The sequence below is a fragment of the Musa acuminata genome, chromosome BXJ2-11 (genome assembly GCF_036884655.1).
Source record: "Musa acuminata AAA Group cultivar baxijiao chromosome BXJ2-11, Cavendish_Baxijiao_AAA, whole genome shotgun sequence".
Lineage (NCBI taxonomy): Eukaryota > Viridiplantae > Streptophyta > Magnoliopsida > Zingiberales > Musaceae > Musa > Musa acuminata.
Window position 1 is genome coordinate 16254333 of NC_088348.1, and position 24164 is coordinate 16278496.

Sequence of the window (24164 nt, forward strand, 5' to 3'; positions counted from 1 at the left end):
ATATATATATATATATATATATATATATATATATATATATGTATATATATATCTCTCCGATCTCCTGTTTCCTTTGGTTGAAGTCTCTCCTCAACTAATGTTCAAAATTATCTTCAAAGAAGAGTTCTGTTTGATGGTGGATTCTGTTTGCCTAAAAGGGGCATGCTGGTCTAGACATGTTGTTTGTGTCCTGCAATTGGGAGCAGAAACTGGTTGGAGCATGGAAACGAGGACACAGGTAATTTGTGTTGATCTGTGCGATTCACCTTCCTTTTTTTTTTCCCCTCTCTTTTGTAATAAGAGAGAGAAATAGGGGGAGAGAGGAGAGAGACGTCCAAAGATCAAAAGTGCCTCAAGCTTTGACTCCCCTCCAACCACTATCACGGCCTGTTCACATTGATAACCCCTTTGGACATCTCCCAAAGGTCGCATCGTTGGCTCTCTCCGATCATAAAATCCTTCCTTTTATATCCTGATTTCCCGAATTTCAGTCTATTCTTGTTCTGGTTATCGTTTCGATGGTTGTCCCAACAATTTTAACCTCGCAAGATTAATCCTCGACGAGCTTCCTGTTCTGTGTCTCTTCTCTTGGTTCCACCAGAAAAGACCAAAACTTGTCTTTTAAGCTGCAAGAAGTGACCTTTCATTGGTGTTTTGGCCTCTTTCGTGGAGATTTGACGGAAAGATCTCGTCTTGCTGTTGCCCCTGTTGGATCCAGCAATTTTGAGAAGCGCCTGGTTCTTTAGGTAGGTCCTTGAAGGAAAGATCGGATCTTGGTCGTAGGACATCCTGAATCCCAATGGGCAATTGCTGTGCGGCGCCCGCCGATCCGGAGAGGAAGAAGAAGGCGAGAAGGAAGAAAAAGGAGAAGAGGCCGAACCCCTTCTCGATCGACTACAACCGCGGGCCGGGCCCCGTCCTTGTCGTCCTCAGGAAACCTACCGGCCGCGACATCGGCAGCCGGTACGAGCTGGGGCAGGTGCTCGGCCGCGGCGAGTTCGGCGTCACCTACCTCTGCACCGACAAGGCCACGGGGGAGCACCTTGCCTGCAAGTCCATCTCCAAGAAGAAGCTGCGCACGGCAGTGGACATCGAGGACGTGCGCAGGGAGGTGGAGATCATGAGGCACTTGCCCGCTCACCCCAACATCGTGAAGCTCAAGGACACCTACGAAGACGACGGCGCCGTCCACCTTGTGATGGAGCTCTGCGAAGGAGGGGAGCTCTTCGACCGCATCGTCGCTAGGGGGCATTACACCGAACGGGCAGCGGCTGCCGTCACACGCACCATCATAGAAGTCATTCAGGTCTGATCTCTACATCCTTCTTAAGATATGCTTTAAATTTTGCGCTATGATGTGCTCTTTTACTTGAATCTTCTGTGCAACTACTCATGTTTCCTACCTAATGATTCATGAAGTGGTGTGTTGTTTTGTAGAATTACTGAAATTTAACCTTTCTGAAATAGCCTTATTTATTTCACATTTGCTGAAGTTGAAGGTACTAATTCCTTGTATATTCTTCCATTGCTTACAGAGGTCATATTGATTCTGAATGTGTTCCAATTAGTTATTGGTAGATGGCTACAAATTTTCAGTTTTTTGAAATTTTATCTTCTTCTCATATATCTAAATTTCTTATTCTTCTTTCACAACAATGAAAAAAGAAAAATTATATTATCATCCTAAAAATCAGTGCTTATAGAATCAGCACACAAAAGGGAAACTAAAGTCTGGCTAAAATGAGAAGATCTAGATTACCTTGCAAGTTTGGCCAACCAATTGGCGCACTTGTTACCCTCTCGGTAGATATGACGGAGTCTAAACTCTAGTAAGAGGTTCCAAGAAAGATGTTTACTCTAGTAAAAGGCAACGACAAGGACCAACATCTCTAACAAGGTTTAACAATTTCCATGGAGGATCAGCTTGCCATGAAAGAATATTGATAATTAGTGCAGCATTCATCCACCTCGATTTAAATGTGGTCTTTCCTTCCATTTTATCTAGATGGAGCCCTTCCATGAATGAGTAAATATTTTGAACCACTGGTAGCTTGATCTCTGTATGATTTTGTGTTGCAATTTCAGTATTTCTTTCTGGTTCAGGATTATAATTTTCTGCCCATATTCTTCTGAGTGTTCATACTATAGATAACACTGGTAATTTTAACGTTAGTTAAGAAGTTACTGAGTAAAGGTTTACTTTGCTTTATGTCATGGTCAGGTGTGTCACAAACATGGTGTCATGCACCGGGATCTCAAACCTGAGAACTTCTTGTTTGGGAACAAAAAGGAAAACGCCCCATTGAAGGCCATTGATTTCGGGTTGTCTGTGTTCTTCAGACCTGGTAAATTGCTGGAAGGGATACCTATTTTGTGTTGTCTTTTGCTTACATTTTACCTTCAAGCATTAAAACTTAAAAGAAAGATGCTCATGAATCCTGAATTTCAATGTTTTTGTTCCACTTGCTAGTTACAATCATCCCTTAAGGAAATTCAATCAGCCTAGTCTATATATCAATTTGTGATTATCTTCTTTTTTCTTTTACAAGGTGACTGCTTCACTGAAATTGTTGGCAGTCCTTATTACATGGCACCAGAAGTTTTAAAGAGAAATTATGGCCCAGAAGTTGATGTCTGGAGTGCAGGCGTGATTCTTTACATCCTGCTTTGTGGTGTACCCCCATTTTGGGCAGGCAAATTTTCTTCCATAGAAGGATGATAAATATTAGGGAATTTTATGAGAGCTTGTAGGTGTGCACATCTATTTTGCTTCTCAACATCTGGTAGTGATCTAACTTTTTATGCAAGTGCAGAATCTGAACAAGGTGTGGCACAGGCAATTCTTCGTTCTGTCATAGATTTTAAAAGAGAACCATGGCCAAAAGTTTCTGATAGTGCTAAAGATCTTGTCAGGCATATGCTTGATCCAGATCCCAAGCAGAGGTTTACAGCTCAGCAAGTGATTGGTAATTTTTAACTCCATATCCATTTCACTTACCTTCTCATTTATTCTGTTTACATTATTGTAGTTTATGCTCAATGTGCCCAACAAGTCAAGGAGTCATTATTATTCATTCTTTGCAAAAATTTAGCACCGTTGGACACTTACTAGATACTACCTTTCCGTTGGGTTTTTACACTGCCATGTATGCTCGACAAAAGTTACCCTCAACTTGTAACTCATACTGGCTGAGTAAAATGCTTGCATCATTATTCTATGTATGTCTACTTTCTTTAGTTGATCTAGTGTTCATAGCATGTACTGCATCTTTAAGATATACCTCGACGTTGCAGATCATTCATGGCTGCAGAATGCCACGAAGGCTCCTAACGTAAATCTAGGTGAAACCGTCCGTGCAAGACTCCAGCAGTTCTCTGTGATGAACAAATTTAAAAAGAAAGCACTAAGGGTAAGAGCTAAGAAAATTCATTGATGTATTCATTTCATGTCCAGTTAATAACACACACAACATTCACATTTGATTCCCAATACTATGCATGACTAAGAATTTTCTTGATACCTGACCTCTGGCTATGTTACTTCATCAATGTTCTTGTTCAAACAGAATTCAGCCACTGACACATGCAGACTAATCATTCCAGGTGGTGGCCGAATATTTATCTGTTGAGGAAGTTGCAGACATTAAGGATATGTTTGAGAAGATGGATATAAACAAAAATGGAAAAATAACTTTTGAGGAGCTGAAATTTGGTTTGCGTAAGCTTGGTCACCAGATTCCTGATGCAGATGTACAGATATTAATGGAAGCAGTGAGTACATCACCGAGTGTCTTAGTTTTTTTTCGAGAGGCTGTATCCGACTTGTGGTCTTGTCAAACCCCTGCATGTATGCTTGAAAGCAAAGATACAAGCCTTGATTACTATTCTTGCAATTTATGATCCACAATAATAGAACTTCTGAAAAAGTAAAAGGGAGAGATATGGCTGCACAAATTGTTAAAAAAGTGTCGTAATTTATCCCCACATGTTTACAATGAAAATATTGTTTCAAAAACTGCTAGACTAATTATATATTGTTGCTGATACAGGCTGATGTTGATGGAACTGGCACCCTGGACTATGGAGAATTTGTTGCTGTTTCAATTCACTTACGAAAGATCGGAAATGATGAACACCTGCACAAGGCCTTTTCATACTTTGATCAGAACAAGAGTGGATACATAGAAATTGAAGAGCTCAGGGACTCCTTGGTCGATGACTTAGGTACAAATCATGAAGAAGTCATTAATGCTATCATTCATGATGTAGACACAGACAAGGTCAGTAACCATATTGCCTTTGCTAACACCCCTACAACCTTTTCTTTACATGTGCATGCTTTTTGCTTCCTAACTCTCATATGCAGTCCAAGAATTCTTCTTTTTGTTAAATAGACAATTGGAAAATGAAAATAATGTATAAGGAAACTAAGCTACCATATATTATTTCTGCTTCTTTATTGATCTCAGCAACTTCTTTATGAACTTAAAACAATAAAAATTGTTATGAGCAATAATCTAATATCTTTCTGTTTTGGGGGCTTTTTGTCACAGGATGGGAGGATAAGTTATGAGGAATTCGCGGCAATGATGAAGGCAGGCACGGACTGGAGGAAGGCATCAAGGCAGTACTCGAGGGAGCGGTTCAGTAGCCTCAGCTCAAAATTGCTGAAGGATGGATCGTTGCAGCTGTAAGTTGGGTGGGTGTAGATAAAAACTAAACAAACATATATATGTATGTGTGAAAGAAATCGGAAATCCTGTTTTTGTTGGTTTCACATTATTCTTTCTCATTCCCCTTTCGACTTAGGACTTGAGTTTTCTGCCACATCTTTGGTTCTATTTTCTTTGAGATGGCAAAGGGGATTGCAAACTTTGTGTTTAGATATGTTTTAAGTAGGGTCATGTAATATGGGTATATGGCTGTAAATATATGACTGGTTTTAGGATACTGATGCAGTAAGGTGGATGCAACAAGTATTGTGGAATGATATCTGAACCTTTCATGCATTTGGTGTGACTCCTGCCATCTTATCTCTAATATATCAAGTGTCCTGGTTTGTTTCTTGATTAACAATATTGGTGATCAAGAATCCAACAAATCAGTGGAGATTTGACATTTAAGTTCCACTGGCTCTGTGACTAATCTTGAGTTCCTCACATTTGACATAAAGTTCCACTCACATTAAGTTCCACAAGTCATCATCATCTACTTTTGCAGTCTCTCTAAACACGGTTGCATCCATATTTCCATTTGCATCTACAAATTGTACATCTTGCTTCATTGCACTCGGTTTGTTTTCTGTCACTGAACATATATGTTGTCAAGGCTAGAAGAACCTCAGGATTGATACAACAACAATAAAATGTAATGTCACAATTATTTAGAGTTATGTATATGCATTTCCTTCAATATTTAATTAGACCGAGAGATTTCAAACGTTTATTTATATTTTCTATTAAAATCATTTTAGGTCACTTTCCAACTTGTAGCAAAACTATATGTCCCAATTATTTAAGATTGACTATATTGATTTTTTTTTTTAACTATATAGAAACTCATATTATCAGCTAAATTGAGTCTTTGGATCGTTATAGATATATCTTAGTGAAGTGATTTTAAGTTTTCCTTTGCATTGTATCTTTCTTCTTATAAAGAATAGTAATTTTTTCATATCTTCTAACAGCCACATTTATTACGGCTACTTAGCATATATGAATATCATTATAGACGAGCCTCTCTCATCTTGTTTATATCTAATTATTCACACCACTAATATTGGTTCTCTGTCAAAAAAATAAAAAAAGAGAAAAAATATTAGTTTTATTTTTTTAGAATATGCTTATACTATGTTTGATGATTTTTTTTTCTTTTTTTATCTGCTATTAAAATTATATCTATAAATAAAAATATTATCAATTATTATTGAAAGAAAAATCACAAGAATAATAAGTTATAATGTCTCAATTATTTAAAATCGGTAGCGAACAATTTTTTTCCACTATTTAGTTTTTTTTTAAGAAAAACATCTCATTTAACTAAATTATCTGATTTCTTATAATATGTTCATATTATATTATATGATTATTTTTCATTTTATCTATTATCAAATCCATGCGCAACTGTTCATAAATGAAAACATGTATAATTTCTATTCGGGCCCCACGCAGAAGCCGAGGCAACGAGCAAACAAACTTGCCTGTGCTGGTCATCCTCTTGGCTTGACTTGCTTGGCCATGTGACATGGAAGTGTTGTGAGCAGCAAGGCAAGAGAGGTTGTTGAGAACATGAGGAGGCTATTAATTGCCTGTTGACTTCTAAGTAGCCAAGTCCTCCGTGGCTGCAGACAATCCATTCGATCTGCAAAAGCACTCGGAATCGGGATCTCCACAGAGAACAGGCAAATCAAGATTTGCTTTTGCTTTTGTTTTTGCTTTTGCTGTTGCCGAAGGAGCTTATGGTTCATTCAAGTTATAAGGTCAACGAAGAAAATAACAGCCTACTTTGATTCACGAGACTTCCATTAATGTAAGGAGGTTTGGAGACGATAAGTGTTGCATCAATTGAAGGTTCGATGTTACTACCATATTTGATATATAGGGATTTACTATTTTGGCCCTCCTCAATTCCATCTCTATGAAAGCTTTCCTAACCTTGATGTAAACAATTAAACAATTTATACGTTATGCATACGTAACTTTAACTAATAGTCCTTGTAATATAGTGTAATTTTGAATTCGGTATCCGATCATTAATTCTTTCAATTGATATTTTATTATTCTTTAGTTTGTATACATTTGACTATAAATTGAAGTTCTTACTTAATGTCCTTTCCATTGCTATAAATTAGCTACATACATATTAATAAGAGCATGGATGTACCATTCGAAATGGTATGAAACATATGATACATATTAATCTACTAGCTGATTGTACCCACTATAGTTATAATTTGATCGTTCCGATTGATATTAGTTAGTAGTAGTAAAAGCCAACCTAACCAACAAACCAACATTTAAATCAAATCAACTTTCGACAGTCAATTTGACTGTTGGGCTCTTATTTAGACCCTTAAATCTTTCTTAAATGATCAGTGGGTCCTATTTTGACCCTTTAAATCTTTCTCCTCTCCTCTGCTGCTCTTTCACTCTCTCACTCAATCCTATTCTCACTCGTTTAATCTTCATAATCGATTATTAGTAGAAATCGATCTCTTAACTTGAATAAAAACAAGGGTTAAAGCTTGAGTTTTAAAATTTCTCTTTAATTGAATATATTTAGCTTCTTTCGATGTTTTAATTATTATTTCATATAGTTAAGGGGCATATTGATATATATTTTGGAAGACCGAGGGTGATAAAGGCTATATTCTATTTATTTATGACTTAACCTAAAAAAATTATTATTTATAACTTAGATGCACTTTATTCTCATCCAAGTATAACTTATGTGCGAAGAAATTAGGAAGGAAAAAAAAATATCCTAAAACTAAATCTTGGGTCATTTTTTTTTATTTTTTTTATACATCAATATATAATATCAATCGATACTAATGAATAATTTTATTATTTATAATAAAATAGTAAGACTTACGTGAATAATATCAAAAGGATATTGTGAATTATTAGGATGAGTATATGGATTCTTAATAGAAACTAATTACTTAAAAAGTAAAAAATTTGAGAGATATCCTCAAAATTAAGAACTTGAGCTTATATTGGGTCAACTCGAAGAAATATTTTTTTATATATTTTTTATTATTTACATATAGTGAATTATTTAGATTGTTCACTATATTTTTTTAGTGTTATTTCTTTCACCCTTTGTTATATGAACAGCCACTCGTACAAAATTAAGGAGGAGGGACTAAAGATGATAACGTGGGATAAAAAATCCCCAATAGGAAATTAAATTTTTTTTTTCAAATTTCAATAATGTGTATGATTAATCATGATGGTAATTAATTAGAAAAAGATAAAGATGCATTTAGGTAAGAAATGCAATACCATGTAGCCTTTTGGCTGAAACTTCTATTTGAATCCTCACTTACACAACCAAAAAAATGAGAAAGCTTTTATAAACATATGAAAACATAAAATTCTAAATGTTTACGCAACCGTAGTCTTTAGTGCCCTCTCATTCTTTTCCCATAACATGCCAAAAAAAATATCTTAAGTTTCAAAAAAAAATTTTTGCTTGTTAAGAATCCCTGAAACCTCATATTGACAATGCAAGCTTCTTCTGCCTATTTAAGTTGACTGGTTAAGACGATCATGGAAATGAAATTATTATTACACTCCTGAGAGTTAAAGTTTGGATATTGATTTTAGGAACGCCCTCAATTATTTGTCAGAAAAACTATACTTATATTTGATTTTATGAGATGGATGGTTTGGAATACTTCTCTAAGCGGTGTTTCCAAAGGCATTAATTCTTCACTATTTTGAAGACCAAAAATCAATATAACACTCATTAAAAGACTTAAGCAAAGAAATCATAGTGACCTTTGTAGAGACTAGTAGGAAACTTCAAACATATTTTGGATTCTTGACTTATTGAGCTTTCCAATAATTTGTAATATATCTCATAAATGACTTAATATTCTGATTTTTAAGTAGATGTTTTGATTCTCATAAATAAACAACCTGCTAGATATCCCATGACAAATCATGTCTCTCCAAACAATTTTTTACTATTATTTGATTCAGATTTAATTTGTACAACAATCTCAACTTGCATTATTACCCATCTTATGTAAAACAATATTTTCATATAAAAGTTTTTTTTAATATTTTTTATTACACGAGAGAATATTTATTTAAATATCTAATACAATAAAATATTTTAAATTATTCAGGTTCATCTGTAGTACACATGAATGGACTAAATATAAATAAATTGATGAACTGGCCACTCGACGTAATCATTTAAGAGTAACCACCGAAAATGCTCAATTCACTTACCCGTCCAATGACTGAAATAGACTGACTGGACCCACCAGGGACCCGCCACATCCTGACCGAGTAGTTGCGCAGTTGAATGATGCTTACTGAATACGTGGCTGCTCGCGAACGGTTGCGAAGCTCATTGCCCATGCTTTGGAGACCAAGCCTATCTCATAAAAGAACGTGCAATGCCTACGGACAAAGCTTGCGCGCAATGGGCCAATATCTTTCTCGTTGGGTAAGTCGTGCGTGGGTGAAGTCGGGGACGTAACTCAGCGGAATTATCCTGATTCTTGACTCATCATCGAAGACAATGCAAATTTTTTTCCACCGGATGAAAAATATAAAAATATACTACTGGTATATTTTTTTAATAGCCTAAAGATAGCTGAGCGGGTAAGAAATGCCTTTATAGTAAAATAATAATAATAATAATAATTTTTGAGATTTTTCCAGTAAATTTTTAGAAATTTTTTTTTTCTTTTTTTTTTTCTCAGAAAATAACATCTAGGGGAGAGGCGAGTATATTGATGGCGATGATATCAGCCGAAAGCAACGTTAGCAATGAGATTCATTAAGAGCTTGAGGAAAAACAGATTAAATCAATAATATTAGGTTATAATTAATATAATATTATTTTATTATTTTTAAAAATTATCAATATAAAGTGATTGTCAATAATAAAAAAATAGTGAATACTAAAATTTTAAAAATCTCGAAATTTTATTTTTGATTAAAAAAAAGGAAACGGTGAATAATAAGCGTAAAAAAAATCCCGGAAAATCAACCACGAGAACGATCCCCGGTGATGTCGGGCCGAGGAGCCGAGGGACGCATCGCGTCACCGCGTAGGTGTATCTTGGGTGATTCAGTGGCCAAGGGGAGTTGGAAGCATGAGGTGGCGCGCTTCCACTGGGAGTCAACGCGGGTGGGTTGGAGAGAGGGCCAGGTCAAGTTTTGTTGGACTTTTTCCACCGGAACTGACCGCGCTATGAGCCCGATTTGACTGCTGCCTCGAGTCCGGAACAGCCCGGAGTCCCCATCCAGCGACGTCCCCGAGGCCACGAGTTCAAATTCCATCAGTAGATCGTAGCTCCTGTGTGTCGGTTAACGCACCGAACAGAATAAGATGGCTTCTAATTGGCAAAATGAGGTGGGCTCCAACAAGAGATATTGGGATCCATCAGTGTCTACGAATGACGATGATCATTTTTGGTCTCTACGACGGGTGTGCTTTAATAGATTTTGTTAAGAGCGCGTTCTATATTACAAGCGCGGTAGAAGATTAAAGAGACGGGGAGAGGAGTTCAGTGAAATTCTCGTTCCCCGAATTTGGCTTTTATTTCATTCCACGAGCGTTTCATATCGTCTCGATTTCCAAGCTACTTCTCACCTCGCTCCCTTCCCTCTGCGAGTCCGATCTCGGTCGATGGAGGTCTGGTTGCGGGGTCGCCCGGACTTCGAGGTGCCCTTCGCCGCCTCCTGGCTCTGCTGATCCGCCAGGTGAAGATTCGGTGGGGGTTTGAACTGATCCTTGGCCGTTTGGTGGTGAACTCGATCCATTCTTTGCTGCTCGCTCTAAATCAGCTAAAGGAACTGGTGGGCTCTTCGGTTTTTTGGATCTTTATTGATAGTCATTTATCCATCTCGGTGTGTTTTGTGTGTTTGTCGATAGGAATCTTGGGAATATTTTACTGATTTCTTCTGATTTTTCGGCGTTTTCCATACTTAATCCGCTTAATCTTGCTTGCAGCAAGAGAAAAGATTGAATCTTGTTCTACAAATCTCTCGCAGGCCGATCTCCGGCGAACCGAAGCATTTGTGGCGGCCCCGAGCGCATAAGGCCTTAGTCGTTACCAACCTCGCGAGAAGAGAAGCCCAAGAACCCTAACTGTATCGGTGGTGGCTCCGCCGCCGAAAGCGATGAACCACCTTGCTGTAGAGCTCGACGACTCGTTCTCGAACCTCCTCGAGCTCGCGGCGAATAACGATGTCGACGCCTTCAGGCGATCGCTCGACCGCGACCCGTCCGCCATCGACGAGTTCGGCCTTTGGTACGGGCGCGAGAAGGGCTCCAACCGGATGGTCCTCGAGCGCCGCACCCCGCTTATGGTCGCCGCCACCTATGGCAGCCTCGACGTCCTCGGGCTACTCCTCTCGTTGACTTCTTCAGTCGACATCAACCGTGCGGCTGCGCTCGACGGCACCACGGCCTTGCACTGCGCTGCCTCAGGCGGATCTCCGAGCGCTGCCGACGCCGTGAAGTTGGTGCTTTCTGCCGGTGCCAACCCCAACTCTGTCGACGCCAATGGCCACCGGCCTGCTGACGTAGTCGTCGTGCCTCCGAAGTTGCCTGATGTGAGGACTGCGCTGGAACAACTCCTGGGGAGGAGCTCTAATGGTACAGTTGAAGATCACCAGCATCGTGCTCTTCGCGTGACAACGCGACTGTCGAGCTCGGATTCGCCGCCCCTGTCTTCCTATCCTGATGCGAACGGATCCCCATTCTCCCGTTCGGCTTCCTCTCCTGTGATGACTGCAAAGGCCCAAGAAATCCAGCCACCTGCTTTTCCGGAGAAGAAAGAGTACCCTGTGGATCCGTCGCTTCCGGACATCAAGAACAGCATCTACGCGACTGATGAGTTCCGGATGTACTCGTTCAAGGTGCGGCCATGTTCGAGGGCGTACTCCCATGACTGGACCGAGTGCCCCTTCGTCCATCCCGGCGAGAACGCTCGCCGGCGTGACCCAAGGAAGTTTCACTACAGCTGCGTCCCGTGCCCTGACTTCCGGAAGGGTGCGTGCACGAGGGGCGACATGTGTGACTATGCGCATGGGGTGTTTGAGTGTTGGCTTCACCCAGCGCAGTACCGCACGAGGCTCTGCAAGGACGGCACTAACTGCTCTCGCCGTGTCTGTTTCTTCGCCCATACTCGCGAAGAGCTCCGGCCTCTCTACGTGTCCACCGGCTCTGCTGTGCCATCTCCTCTGTCGTCGTGCTCCGCTGCGATGGAGGCGGTTGCTGCCATGGGCCTCATGCCTGGGTCGCCATCTTCGGTCTCCACCGCAATGCCTCCCTTCACGCAACCCGTGTCCCCGTCTGCCAACGGTGTCGGCCACTCTTCATTGGCATGGGCTCAGCCCAACGTGCCTGTGTTGCATCTTCCCGGGAGCAATCTCCAGGCGAGCAGGCTGCGCTCGTCTCTCAGCGCAAGAGACATGCCTTCGGATGATTTTTCTGTGATGCATGAATGCGATGCTCAGCAGCTGATAGATGATCTATGCTACACTCGTCTGAGCTCTTCTCTGGGGAGTCGGATGGCACCGTCGAAGACCCTTGCTCCGTCAAACGTTGATGATCTCTTCTCAGCTGAATTTGCCTCGTCTCCAAAATATAAATCTGACGAGGGGCCCTTTTTTTCTCCATCTCACGAGGCTGCTATTCTCGGTCAGTTTCAGCAGCAGCAGAGCCTGCTCTCGCCGATTAACACAGTGTTCTCGCCCAAAGCCACTGAAGGCCATCAGCTCTCTCGTCGCTCAGCTCTGTTGCAGGCCTCACTTGGTGTTTCTTCGCCTGGCAGGATGTCCCCTAGAAGCATGGAACCCATCTCTCCCTTGAATTCTCATTCGAGTTTGTATGCTCACTGGGAGAAACAGCTGCAGACACCACGGAGCATGAGCTCTCGTGATCTTGGTTCTGGAACATCCTTGGTTGTAAGTTCTCCTGTTAATGCATCATGGTCAAAATGGGTGTCGTCGCCCTCTGGGACATTTGACTGGGGAGTGAATGGCGATGAGCTTGATCTTCACAAGCAATCGCCGTTCTTTGAGCTGCAGGATAACGGTGAGGAACCTGATCTATCATGGGTCCACTCTTTGGTGAGAGAATCCCCACCTAAGAAAATAGGCACTGTGTCTGTGTTGCTGCCTGGTCCTTCTAGATTGCAGCCTGCTAATGGCGTTGAGGGTTCCAATTCAGATAGTCAGCCTGACAGCCTTGATGAAGCTGCAGTCGTTGGTGCCTTTGAGCAGATGCAGCTTGATCAAATGGTACCCTAGCAAGTGTCAATTTTTTGCTGAACTGCTGGTATTTGGAAGTGGCTGATGACCTAAGTAAATAATATTTTTTGGTTTATTGAAAAGGTGAATTAGGTGAAAGAAGCTGAAGGTTTAATTTTTAGAGATTTATTTTATTTTGAAACAAGTTTATTATTACTTTAAGTTGTTTAGAAAAGACCAAAAATATTGAAGGGACCTCATCGTTGGGTTATTTCAATTCTGCCCAGGTGAACTTCTTGTCTATTTCAATTTTCTTTACTCTTTTTCCCCATTGGTTCTTAATTTCTAAACCCAAGTCTTTTATGTTTCATGGCCATGAAACTTGTGTAGCTCCTATCTGCTTCTTTTTGGGGTCAAATTTCTCATTTCTTTGTCATAATGCTGTTTGTCTTGGTGATATGGTGTTGAGTCAAGATTAGACTCTCTTAGGGTTTCATATGTTATGGATTTGACTAAATCTTTTGTTTCTGGGAGAAGAAAACAAATGGGATGTGTAATCAAGTGCCGAAAAAGGGACTGGATAACCATGGTTGTTCTGGTGGATCCAATTGTAGAAAAGAAATGTTGCACAAGATTCTGTGTCTGATGTAATCTCTAGTTGAACTAAAATGCTATTATTCATTTCAATTATATTCTGTTGTTCTGTTCATGTTTTGTTGCACACTATTTGGAGGTTGCCTTCATGCACGTATATATAATGTCTTGATTGCTTGCTTGGGAGGCACTCTTATGTGCTTTTTATGCCAGAGTCTTGATCCTTGATTTCTGAGCTAATATTGTAAATACTGGGTCTATCCTAATTCTTGGAATGAGAAGCTTTCCTGGTTAAACTTTACCAAATTCTTCTTTTATTTTGTTGTCTTTGGAAGCTTGTAGGGTAGGCTATGGCATTCAAACCTGTGTTAGGATTTCTTGTATTATTGTGAAGCTTCTTGGAATTAATTGTTTAATGAACATGACCATGTGAGGCCCCTGAAGCAAGACTTTTTTAGCCATCTATCACATGGCCCTCCACACTCATATGATAACCTCTGTTGAATGTTCTGGATTCCCTTCCAAATCATATGATATCGTAATATATTGTGTTGTTATCCCAATGCAGGAAAAACATAATCATATCATGATCTGCCTTGGCTTCTCTTTAGACTTGTTGTTTTTGCTTTTCCATACTACTTAGAGGAGTGGCGCAAGCATGGCTGTTGTCTGGATGCCAAATTCTTGTCAACATCATAATTAAGATGCATCCAGTCTGATACTGAGTAGCTTGTTCATTGTCTTATGTGATAATTTAATGGTGTTTAAAATAGTTATGCCACACTGTGGTTGAACATGGAAGGAATCCATTAATTAAGGTGGAGACTACAGTTAAATTCTCACATTATTGTCGATGAATTGAAAGCTTTGCTTAGATAGGTTGTCCTGCCCTTGAGCTGGAGAATACAGTGAAGTTCTTAACATTCAGTAAGTTTGCTTTTTTGTCAGAAATTTCTTCACCATCTGGTGGTATTGGACTGAAAGCTTGCTCCATATCTGATCCGAGAAAAGTATTGTGTAAGCTTTATAGGGCGCATCTCATTCCTCAGGATGAAATCCCCCGGGTGTCACTGGTTGCACTGTTGCATGATTTCATATCTCCAAGCGACATCAGAATTTGTTCTGTGATTTTTGTCGCTATGCTATGTGAATCTGAGCCTACTTGTCAATGGATCGAAAGCTTTGCTTAGATAAGTGACTCTGTGCAGTTGTTTTCAGTATCTGCAAGGCTTGACATGAAAGCTTGCTTTTTTGAGACCTACGTCTTCCATATCTGCTGGTGATGGATCAGTAGGTCTCGGACTCTTTATGAATTGAATCGAAAGCGTGCTTCTGATCTGATCTGAGAATAGTGTCGGGTGAATTTTATAGGTCGCAAACCCTAGTTTTTGGGGCATCTCATGTCTCAACAGGATGGAATCCTTCTCTGAGCGATCTGAGATAACTGCATGTGGCATCAGAATTTGTCCTGTGACTTCGTCACTGTGCTATGTGAATCTGACCTATTTCAATGCTCCAAACCACAGAGATTAGATGCCCTGATCCACCACAGATCCAATAATCATTTTCTTGTATTATTAAATCTTACTATATAGGTTTTTTATTGAAAACTTTTCTTTAGACAAAAGCCAAGCTGCTATATTCTCTTCAACTTTTGGGCAAATTTTGATTGGATTCCTAAACTTCAAATTTTCTGACTTGATTAATATTTCAATCAACTCCTTTACCAGCCAGCATGGTTACAGAAATATTTGATTTCTAAACCTTTGCTATTCAGGTCTAAGTGAAGCTCTTTTTTTTTTTGAATCATAACAATCACATAATTTTTCTTATTCACACATTCATGATAGTTATCGATAGACAATAATCAATAAAAACTAATCATAAAATCTGATTAAAATGTTTATTGAACTTTAAGAAGTCAACAAGGATTATAAATTGCCCAAGACTTCAATGACCAAAGAAAAGAAAGGGCTGATTCTCTGCCATTTAAAGTATTTAAGAAGAATTTTATATATAATTGTTATTGATCAAATACAATTTTTTTTTACATTTACAAAATTATGAATAAAATTATGCTACTAAAGAGGGGATTTTTTATATGTATTTTACTCTTTTTTTTATTTTGTCTTTCATCCTATACAGATCCTGCCTTCACATTTATTGTCCTAAATCAGATATCTTGTACACGCCACAAACGAAAAGTGAACACCAAATATATGGATGTCAGCACAAAGCAAAAGATAAAAAAGAAAGAACATAATTTTAATGCAGAAAAAGAGATCCATTTTGTGATATAACCCATAAAATTTACTTCTTAGAGTGTACAGGTCGTAACTACAGCTGTGCAGTATGATCTTTCCACACTTCTACAATGGATGTGGACAAAAAGAGAAGCATTTGGCTTACGACCTGTTACTTTTTTGCCTGTGCATGGTTCAACAGTGTCTGATATGACTTCTGAGACTGTCCAAGTTCAGATGGAATGGGCAGCTCCTCCGCTCTGGAGTGTACTTAATGCTGTCATTGATGATGATGCATCAGTATCACTGGCAGTTAGATCGGGAAAAGTCCATGTGAGACGTGTCATCCGTCATCCATAAAGTTGGCCTGGTGAGCAGTAGAAAGTGTCAGAAAGAATAAACGTCGAAGGAGGATATTAAATTTGTCTTCTATCCAAATTCAAATTTACTTATATATATAGTTTTATATAAATTTTGAAGAATTACTCTCATTTCTTCTTTTTCATCCATCTAGAAGAAATTCAGTAGTAATTAAAGTATTTTCTTACATTCTTTCTGATTAAAATCTAATTTTCATAATTCCTTTTCACCATAAAAGAATATTTTCATAATTAAATTTCTTATCTTCGAAGGCAGATCTAGAAATCCAAAAATATATAGACATCAACGGTAAATTGGATCATATAACAAGTTTGGATCATCTACTGCCTTGATAAACCTACATGCATGCATCTCACAGTCTCATGAGGACCCTGGGTTTTTCTCTTCCCCACCTTGTTCCTGGTGTTCCGGTGAATAGTTCTATAACTAGAAGTATTGGCTTTGTTTGGAGAGTCGAGATCCAAATGTGCTGCAAAGTGTGTTCCACGGCCAGTGCCAGGTCCCCATGGTGTGGAATCAATTCATTCATTTGGTAGTGATAAGACATATTTTAGGCTCAAGATACGTCACAGTCGATGCCACACGTTAAGTCAAATTTGTATCAAGACGTTGTTCAACATGTCCCATCCTGAGAGCTCGGAGCGGTGCCGTCTGACGTCGCTCCGCATGTCCCAAGATGACGGCCAGTCAGAATTGTCCACTCATCCCTCGAGGATCAACGGCCACGTTGAACTCGCATGCAACCGACCATCGTACAATAGTATAAAAACCCCTGTCCGGATGTCAGAATTGTCGTCCCATCCCTCGAGGATCAACGGTCACGTTGAACTCGCATGCAACCGACCCTCGTACAATAGTATAAAAACCCCTGTCCGGCATCCGACCAGGGGGAGGCAAAAAATAATTCCACCTATAACTGACTTGCTCGTCGGAGGAGCCAAAGTTAGGAATCACCCGAGGAAGGCCATTTTTGCAGGAAAGCGACCGCCCATGACCTGCGAGCATCTCAACCTGGGAATCGCCATCCAGTGTTTGAAGACGAGCTACCAACTACTACGGAGACGGAGAGACGTGGTTCAGCATAAACGGTGCCCGGATCAGAAGACCGAGGAACGCTGATCAACACCCCGTCGCAAGGGCCCGATCGACCTCAACATCCAGCTCAACCGACAGAAGACTCCCGACATCGATTCGTGGACCAGGCCGTGCTGACTCGTCGGTCGCGTCACATTTGTTCACTAACATTTTGGAGCTAGAAGGAGGGCATGTCGTAGGAGCATCTCGCAGGAGCTCTCCTCGAGGGAGAACCATTGACCGATCACCCCTTCGTCGAGCTCGGAGATCAGTCCCTCCCTGTCCCTGGAGACGAGGGGATCCCGACCTCGACGCCAGATCGCTATTGGCGCTTGTTCAACGACATGGGGTTGTCGCCCCCCGGACTTACCATAGGATCCTCGGCCGTGTCGCTCGAGACGTTCTTTAGCTTGACCAACCAAGTACAAGCGATGGCGGGGATGATGCAGATGTTCGTCCCGCTCATTCCCCAGATCGTGCGGCTAGCAGCTCCCTCGACTGACCCGACCCGGCAAAGACCGAGCAGGGAGCAGGTCGGGACGAGAGAAGCCCGAGACCAAATGACAGACCCGAGACGTTTGCTCGAGTAGAGCATACCCACACCCTGCCGAATCACACCGCCCTGCTCCGAGCTTGACACCATATCGTCCGACTCGGCGGACGACTCGTTCAGGATCCAGCTGTGCCGGTTCAACCAATGCTTGGACAAGTTCCAGCGCAAGTTCCAGAAATCACGGAGCGAGTTGAACGAAGGTGGCTCGGGTGGATCCCCTTTTACTCAGGAAATACAGGACAAGCCTGTACCCCTTAACTTCAGGCTGTTGGCATTGGAGACGTACAACAAGAGCTCCGATCCCGTGGAGCATGTTGCCGCGTTTCGGGCTCAGATGGCCCTCTATGGCACCTTCGATGAACTGATATGTCGGGCATTCCTGACCACCTTTAGGGGACCGACACAAGCATGGTTTAGCCGGCTACGCCAGTCCTCAGTCTCGTCCTTCGACCAGCTCGCCAAGGAGTTCGAGCAGAATTTCCTAGCTAGTGTGCGACCTAGGCCAACCATGGTCACCCTGCTCGCGTTATCTCAGCGCGAAGACAAGTCGCTCTCTTAGTTTGTGGCACGTTTCGCCACTAAAATTCGGGGATTCCTGGACGCCCACCCCTCTTTAATCATACAGGTGTTTCTGACGGGCTTGAAGCCTTCAAGGTTCTTTTGGTTGCTGATCGAGAAGCCGCCAATTACCATCCTCGAGATGCTCCAGCGCGTCAACCAGTACATCGCTGCCGAAGCTCTGGTGGTGGGAAAGCGCATGGACAGCAAGAGGCTAAGGGCGGAACAATCCCGGGGAACGACCTTAGCAGCCCCGGTGCAACCCCACCAGAGGCCCGACTGATAAGAGCTACTGCCCCCGAGGCCCCCGCCTCTCCCATTGAATATGTTCCACTAGGACTACGGCCATGGCACGAAAGATTGCCATGACCTCCAGAATCAAATCGAGGACTTGATCCAAAAAGGTCACCTCGGGCTCTATCTCAAGGAACCCCGAGAAGCAACTTCACGTCCCAAGGGACCCATCGAAAGATGCCTAGTCATCCAAAATCTCCCCTCGAAAGGCCACCGGCGACAAGAGGTCCATAGGCTCGTCGGCCCGGCTCATTGCCCGAGTCGCTCCATGTCAATCCCCAACTTGCGACCTGCCGACACCAAAACCTAAGCTCGAGTATAGTCACTCGGCTCACAGGTCCGACTCCTGCCCGGGTCGCTCCAGATCGCTCCCGACTTGCGACCCGTTGGCACCAAAACTTGAGCACGAGTATAGTCACTCGGCTCATAGGTCCAGTGTTAGGACTCTAGCTAGGAGAGTCCTAATTGAGAGGGACATTCATGTAAAACCTACCTAAGCCGACCCCTATTAAAGAGGTAAAGAGGCTGGCTAGGGTTAGGAGTTTGTTTCTTAGAGAAGAATTAGGAGTTGTAAAGGAATATGAGTCTTGAGTAGAAGTCCTATTAGGAGTTGGTTAGAAGTAGGAGTCTTGAGTAGGAGTCCTATTAGGAGTTAGGGTTTAGAAACCCTATAAATAGCCATGTATTCCTCCTCTTTTGATAAGCAATAGATGAATCTTTTCTGTAGCCTTTGAGCAGCAACTTGGAGGGAGGAACCCCTATAGAGTTCCAAGGAGGCCGATCCCCTAAAGAGATCAACCCCAAGTTTAGAATCTGCAAGGGTTCTAACACCTGGTATCAGAGCAGTGTTCTTGGCATCTCACTGCCCTTCCACAGCTATCCATCAACCCTCCACAATCGCCCAAAGCAATTCTCACAATTGCTTAAGAGATCATTGCCAAATTCCGCCGTCATCTCTACCACCACGGATCATCCTTTAATCTCCTTGTGAATTGCAATAGGTTCTGGTTTTCTACCTTACTGCTGCTGCAATTTAGTTATCCTTATTTGAAAATCCCAAAAAAATTATTCCTATATTGCTGCATAAACTTTTCGTCATAAAGTTTTCATCTCTACGACGAAAGATACATTGCAGAATTCCAACCGTATAGCATCGTCTGTTTGATCTTGCTACTGTGTTTTTCTATCCAAATCTCTACGAAATTTTTATGACGTCTTTGACATTTCCTAATAGCAGATTTCCTTTGGTTTTGTCAAAAAATTATCAATATAAACCATTGATATTTTACGTCTAATCTACTATACTTAAAAATCTGCACTGTAAAATTTCAGCCGCATAACACTGTTTGTTTTATCTTGATACTACGTTGTTTCTATCCAAATCTTTACGAAATTTTTATGATAGCTTTGACACTTCCAAACAATGGAATTTCCTTTAGTTTTATCAAAAAATTCTCAATATAAACCACTGATCTTTTACGTCCAATCTGCTATACTTAAAAATCTGTGCTACAGAAAATTTTAGCCGTGTATTATTGCCTAAACCCATCTATTTGCAATCTTTTTTGAATGAAATTTTTTATATACTTCATAGATCATCTTAGCTTCCATATAAGATTGATCTATTAAGAAATTCATCTCTAAAAATAATTTTGTGTTGCTGCAAATTTTCATCGTATCCCGCTGAAATTTCTCGACGAGAATTCTGCAATCGCAACTTGCACCAATTTCCTTGCTGTTATACTGCCAAAATTTTCTTGATTAAATTAGATATCCTTGCTGTCATATAAACTATGATTTTTCTATCAATTCCCTCCTCAATTATCTCAAGTTTTTGATGAAAATTACGTCGAGAAACCGTTGTTTCTTCGTCGACAATTCTACTCTTACAAGACTATACATACTTGCTGCAACTTCCACTTATTTCTATCAAACCTTTGCTACCATCTACCACAGATCCAAAACTTTTATCTACAGCCCTAAAACTTCACAAAACCACACCCTCAAACTGCACCCAAAATAGCCACAAAACAATCCTAAACCGTAGCCTACATCCACCAATCCACCAACCCTTTTGACCATCACCTCTCTCAACCAATACATGCCTTTAACCCGACAACAAAAGAGAGATCTTAACATCACAGATTTGGCGGCATATACTATGGCATCTGAGGAGGTAATCAATGCTAAATTTGAAGCCTTCGAGGTGTGAATGGAGGATAAGATTCGGACGCTCTTTACCGAACTCAGATTGGGCCGACCACTAAGCCCGAAGAAATCACATCAAGGAGAGAGCTTTGCCCAAGAGAGGGGAAGCTCTATGACTAACCCCAACTATCCATGCATGAGAGTGGACTTCCCTAGATGGGAACAAGGAGACCCAATTGGTTGGATCTCGCGCGCGGAGCGATATTTTCGGTACCATAAAACCGCGGATGAATCTATGGTGAAAATTGTAGCTATACATCTTGAAGGGATGCTATAAGTGGTTTAACTAGTTTGAACATACTTATGGAGTCCTTTCATGGCGATAATTCAAAGAAGGCCTACTGATCCGCTTCAGACCAACCGATTACGAGAATATTGACGGACAACTAGCAAAGATCCGACAAACCTCTACCATTCAGGAGTACCAAACCAGGTTTGAAAGGTTATCTAATCAAACTCATGATTGGTCTCAAAAACAGCTATTGAGAACCTTCATTGAGGGCTTGAAGCCGGATATCCGAGGAGAAGTTAAAGCGCGACAACCGTATAAGCTTATGGCAGCCATCTCTTTCGCACGACATCAAGAGGAGCAATTGAACCATGAAGCTCAGAGGACTAGGGTCGCTCCTCAACCAGTAATATTGAAGCCCTTAGCCCCCCCTACTGTCAACCAAGTCCCTACACCAAAGAGGTTAACAAGAGAAGAGCTTCGGGAGCGATATGCGAAGGGGTTATATTGGCATTGTGACGAGCCATGGAGCCGTGAGCATCGCTGTAGTAAAGGGGGACTTCTTATGATTGAACCGATAGAAGAAGAGGTCATTGAACATCCAGAAGAGAGCCTTGAACATAAAGAAGAAGATGCAGAAGAAGAGCCACAACCGACCGAAGTTACGGTATATACACTAGCTGGCTACTCAAACCCGCAAACGATGAAAGTTGGAGGCCTTCTCAAACAACAACCGATCACTGTTCTCATCGACACGCGTGGCACTAATAACTTCCTAAATAGTAAGGTTACTGTCCATATGAACTTACCTATTGAGAATTGCAGTAGGTTTGTCGTTAAGGTCGCCAACGGATGGATTTTGAAGTGTGATCATAGGTGCCCGCAGGTGAAACTGTTGCTGCAGGACCAAGAGATAATTGTAGATTTCTTCCTCTTCCCTCTTGATGATTATGAGGCCATACTCAGAATTAAATGTTTGATGACATTAGGTGATATTTCTTGGAATTTTATGTAACTAATTATAAAATTTTACAGTAAGGAGAAACATGTGATACTGCACGGGAAACGTGAGGGTGACGTAACGACGATTTGCACACAACAAATGGAGAAGGTTTTGCATAAAGCATGCATGGGCTTTTTGGTACAACTTGAGTAGCAAATTAAAGGAGAGCCAATAGAATTTAAAGATCCAAACCTATTTCTTTTGCTTGCTGAATTTTCAGATATATTTGACGAGCCGCACAACCTACCTCTTACTCGTCGGCTTGATCATTGTATAATGAATTTTTCAGTCAAATCTCCAGCAAATACTCAGCCATATCGGTATCCACATCTCCAAAAGGATGAAATAGAAAGGATTGTAAAAGAGATGCTTGAAACAAGAGTTATTCGGCCAAGTTGCAACCTCTACTCTTCACCGGTGCTACTTGTACGCAAGAAGGACGGAACATGGTGAATATGCGTTGATTACCGAGCTCTCAATGGCATAACCATCAAGGATAAATATCCTATTCCAGTAGTAGATGAATTTCTAGATGAAAGGGAGCACAAATCTTCACAAAGCTGGACCTTCGATCCGGGTATTATCAAATACGAGTGTATGAAGAAGTCATACCGAAAACTGCCTTTCGAACACACAACGGCCACTACGAATTTTTACTTTCTTTAACAAAAGGTGAAATATCTTGGGCATATCATATCAGAGGAAGGTGTGACGGTGGACCCCTTCAAAATTGAAGTAATGCAAAACTAGCATACCCCGAGGAACATAAAATTACTACATGGCTTTTTGGGTTTAACAGGCTACTACCGTAAGTTCGTGAAAAACTATGGAAAGATCAGTGCACCACTTCCTTACTGGAAAAAGATGTCTTCCAATGGTCGGACAGAGCCTCCACTGCCTTCGACAAACTTAAGGCAGCCATAACGACGATGCCGGTGCTAGCGCTACCAAATTTCAACCGACCCTTCATCATTAAGGACGATGCATCTGGAGACAGAATGGGAGATGTTCTCATGCAAGATGGTTGACCACTCACATACATTAGCAAGACATTATCTCTCCCCTATCAAAACATGTTAACATATGATAAGGAGATGCTCGTCATTGTGCACGCAGCAACGAGGTGGAGATCATACTTGATCAGGCGATACTTTCAAATCAAGACCGACCATAAAAGCCTAAAATATCTCTTGGAGCAGAAGATATCTTCCCCCGAGCAATAAAAATGGGTAACAAAACTTCTTGGATTTGATTATAAAATAACTTACAAAAAGTGGAAAGAGAATGTTGTTGCAAATGCGCTTTCGCAACTACCTGAGCAAGCTGAATTTTCGGTCGTTTTACTTCCAACTAGCGACTTCCTTGAGGATACTAAGATGGAATGGCAGGAAGATTCGAAGACTAGTAAGATTAAAAAAAAATTGGAGGAAGCACCAAGCTCCGTGGCTCATTACAATTGGGACTCAAAAGAATTATACTATAAGGGACGCATTGTGCTTATATTAAATTCTACTTGCATCTTCACGAGCAGATTTTGAATAAAGTTATTCCATATGCAGGGTACTAAATTGAAAAGGAGTATGGCATATCACCCACAAATCGATGGCCAGACAGAAGTTGTAAATAGGTGCTTGGAGACATCCCAAAGCCACCCACCAAATATGACTACCCAAGGAGAACTCCAGACCCAACCAAGTGCCATTATTGATCGATGGATCGTGACTCGACGACGACGACCCACTACTAAAGTGCTAATACAGTGGGTGAACCTACTAACAGAAGATGCCACTTGAGAGAACTATGACGACTTGAAGATCAAATTCCCAAAATTCATGAATTGTCAGCCTCGAGGACAAGGCTGATTTGAAGAGGGCGGGTCTGTTAGGACTCTAGCTAGGAGAGTCCTAATTGAGACAGACATTATGTAAAACCTACCTACGCAGACCCCTATTAAAGAGGTGAAGAGGCCGGCTAGGGTTAGGAGGTTGTTTCTTAGAGAAGAATTAGGAGTTGTAAAGGAATAGGAGTCTTGAGTAGAAGTCCTATTAGGAGTTGGTTAGAAGTAGGAGTCCTATTAGGAGTT

General features: G+C 41.2%; 2 protein-coding genes across 3 annotated transcripts; both read left to right on the top strand.

Moving 5' to 3' along the window:
- The first annotated feature begins 317 nt into the window (after positions 1-317).
- LOC135626197 (calcium-dependent protein kinase 20-like) lies at positions 318-5009 on the top strand. 2 transcript variants are annotated; one of them, XM_065131332.1, is made up of 8 exons: positions 319-1306; positions 2222-2345; positions 2550-2693; positions 2814-2966; positions 3295-3410; positions 3604-3771; positions 4050-4280; positions 4554-5009. In XM_065131332.1, exons 1-8 carry the CDS (start codon positions 800-802, stop codon positions 4692-4694), a joined length of 1584 nt encoding a protein of 527 aa, XP_064987404.1. In that variant the 5' UTR covers positions 319-799; the 3' UTR covers positions 4695-5009. The 2 variants fall into 2 exon arrangements, with proteins under 2 accessions (XP_064987406.1, XP_064987404.1); XM_065131334.1 differs by lacking the exon at positions 2550-2693 and having other exon boundaries at positions 318-1306.
- Positions 5010-10207: 5198 nt separating this feature from the next.
- Positions 10208-13653, top strand: LOC103973311 (zinc finger CCCH domain-containing protein 24). The gene is made up of 2 exons (XM_009387841.3): positions 10208-10544; positions 10740-13653. The coding sequence occupies exon 2, from the start codon at positions 10869-10871 to the stop codon at positions 13002-13004; it is 2136 nt and encodes a 711-aa protein (XP_009386116.2). The 5' UTR covers positions 10208-10544; positions 10740-10868; the 3' UTR covers positions 13005-13653.
- The last annotated feature ends 10511 nt before the right edge of the window (positions 13654-24164 follow it).

What these genes read in the sequence shown, in the direction of transcription:
- LOC135626197 (XM_065131332.1), top strand. Translation starts at nt 800, where the DNA reads ATGGGCAATTGCTGTGCGGCGCCCGCCGATCCGGAGAGGAAGAAGAAG. An exon ending in TGTACCCCCATTTTGGGCAG is followed by an intron (nt 2,694 to 2,813) that starts GCAAATTTTCTT and finishes ATGCAAGTGCAG; the next exon opens with AATCTGAACAAGGTGTGGCA. An exon ending in ATGATGTAGACACAGACAAG is followed by an intron (nt 4,281 to 4,553) that starts GTCAGTAACCAT and finishes TTTTTGTCACAG; the next exon opens with GATGGGAGGATAAGTTATGA.
- LOC103973311 (XM_009387841.3), top strand. Translation starts at nt 10,869, where the DNA reads ATGAACCACCTTGCTGTAGAGCTCGACGACTCGTTCTCGAACCTCCTC.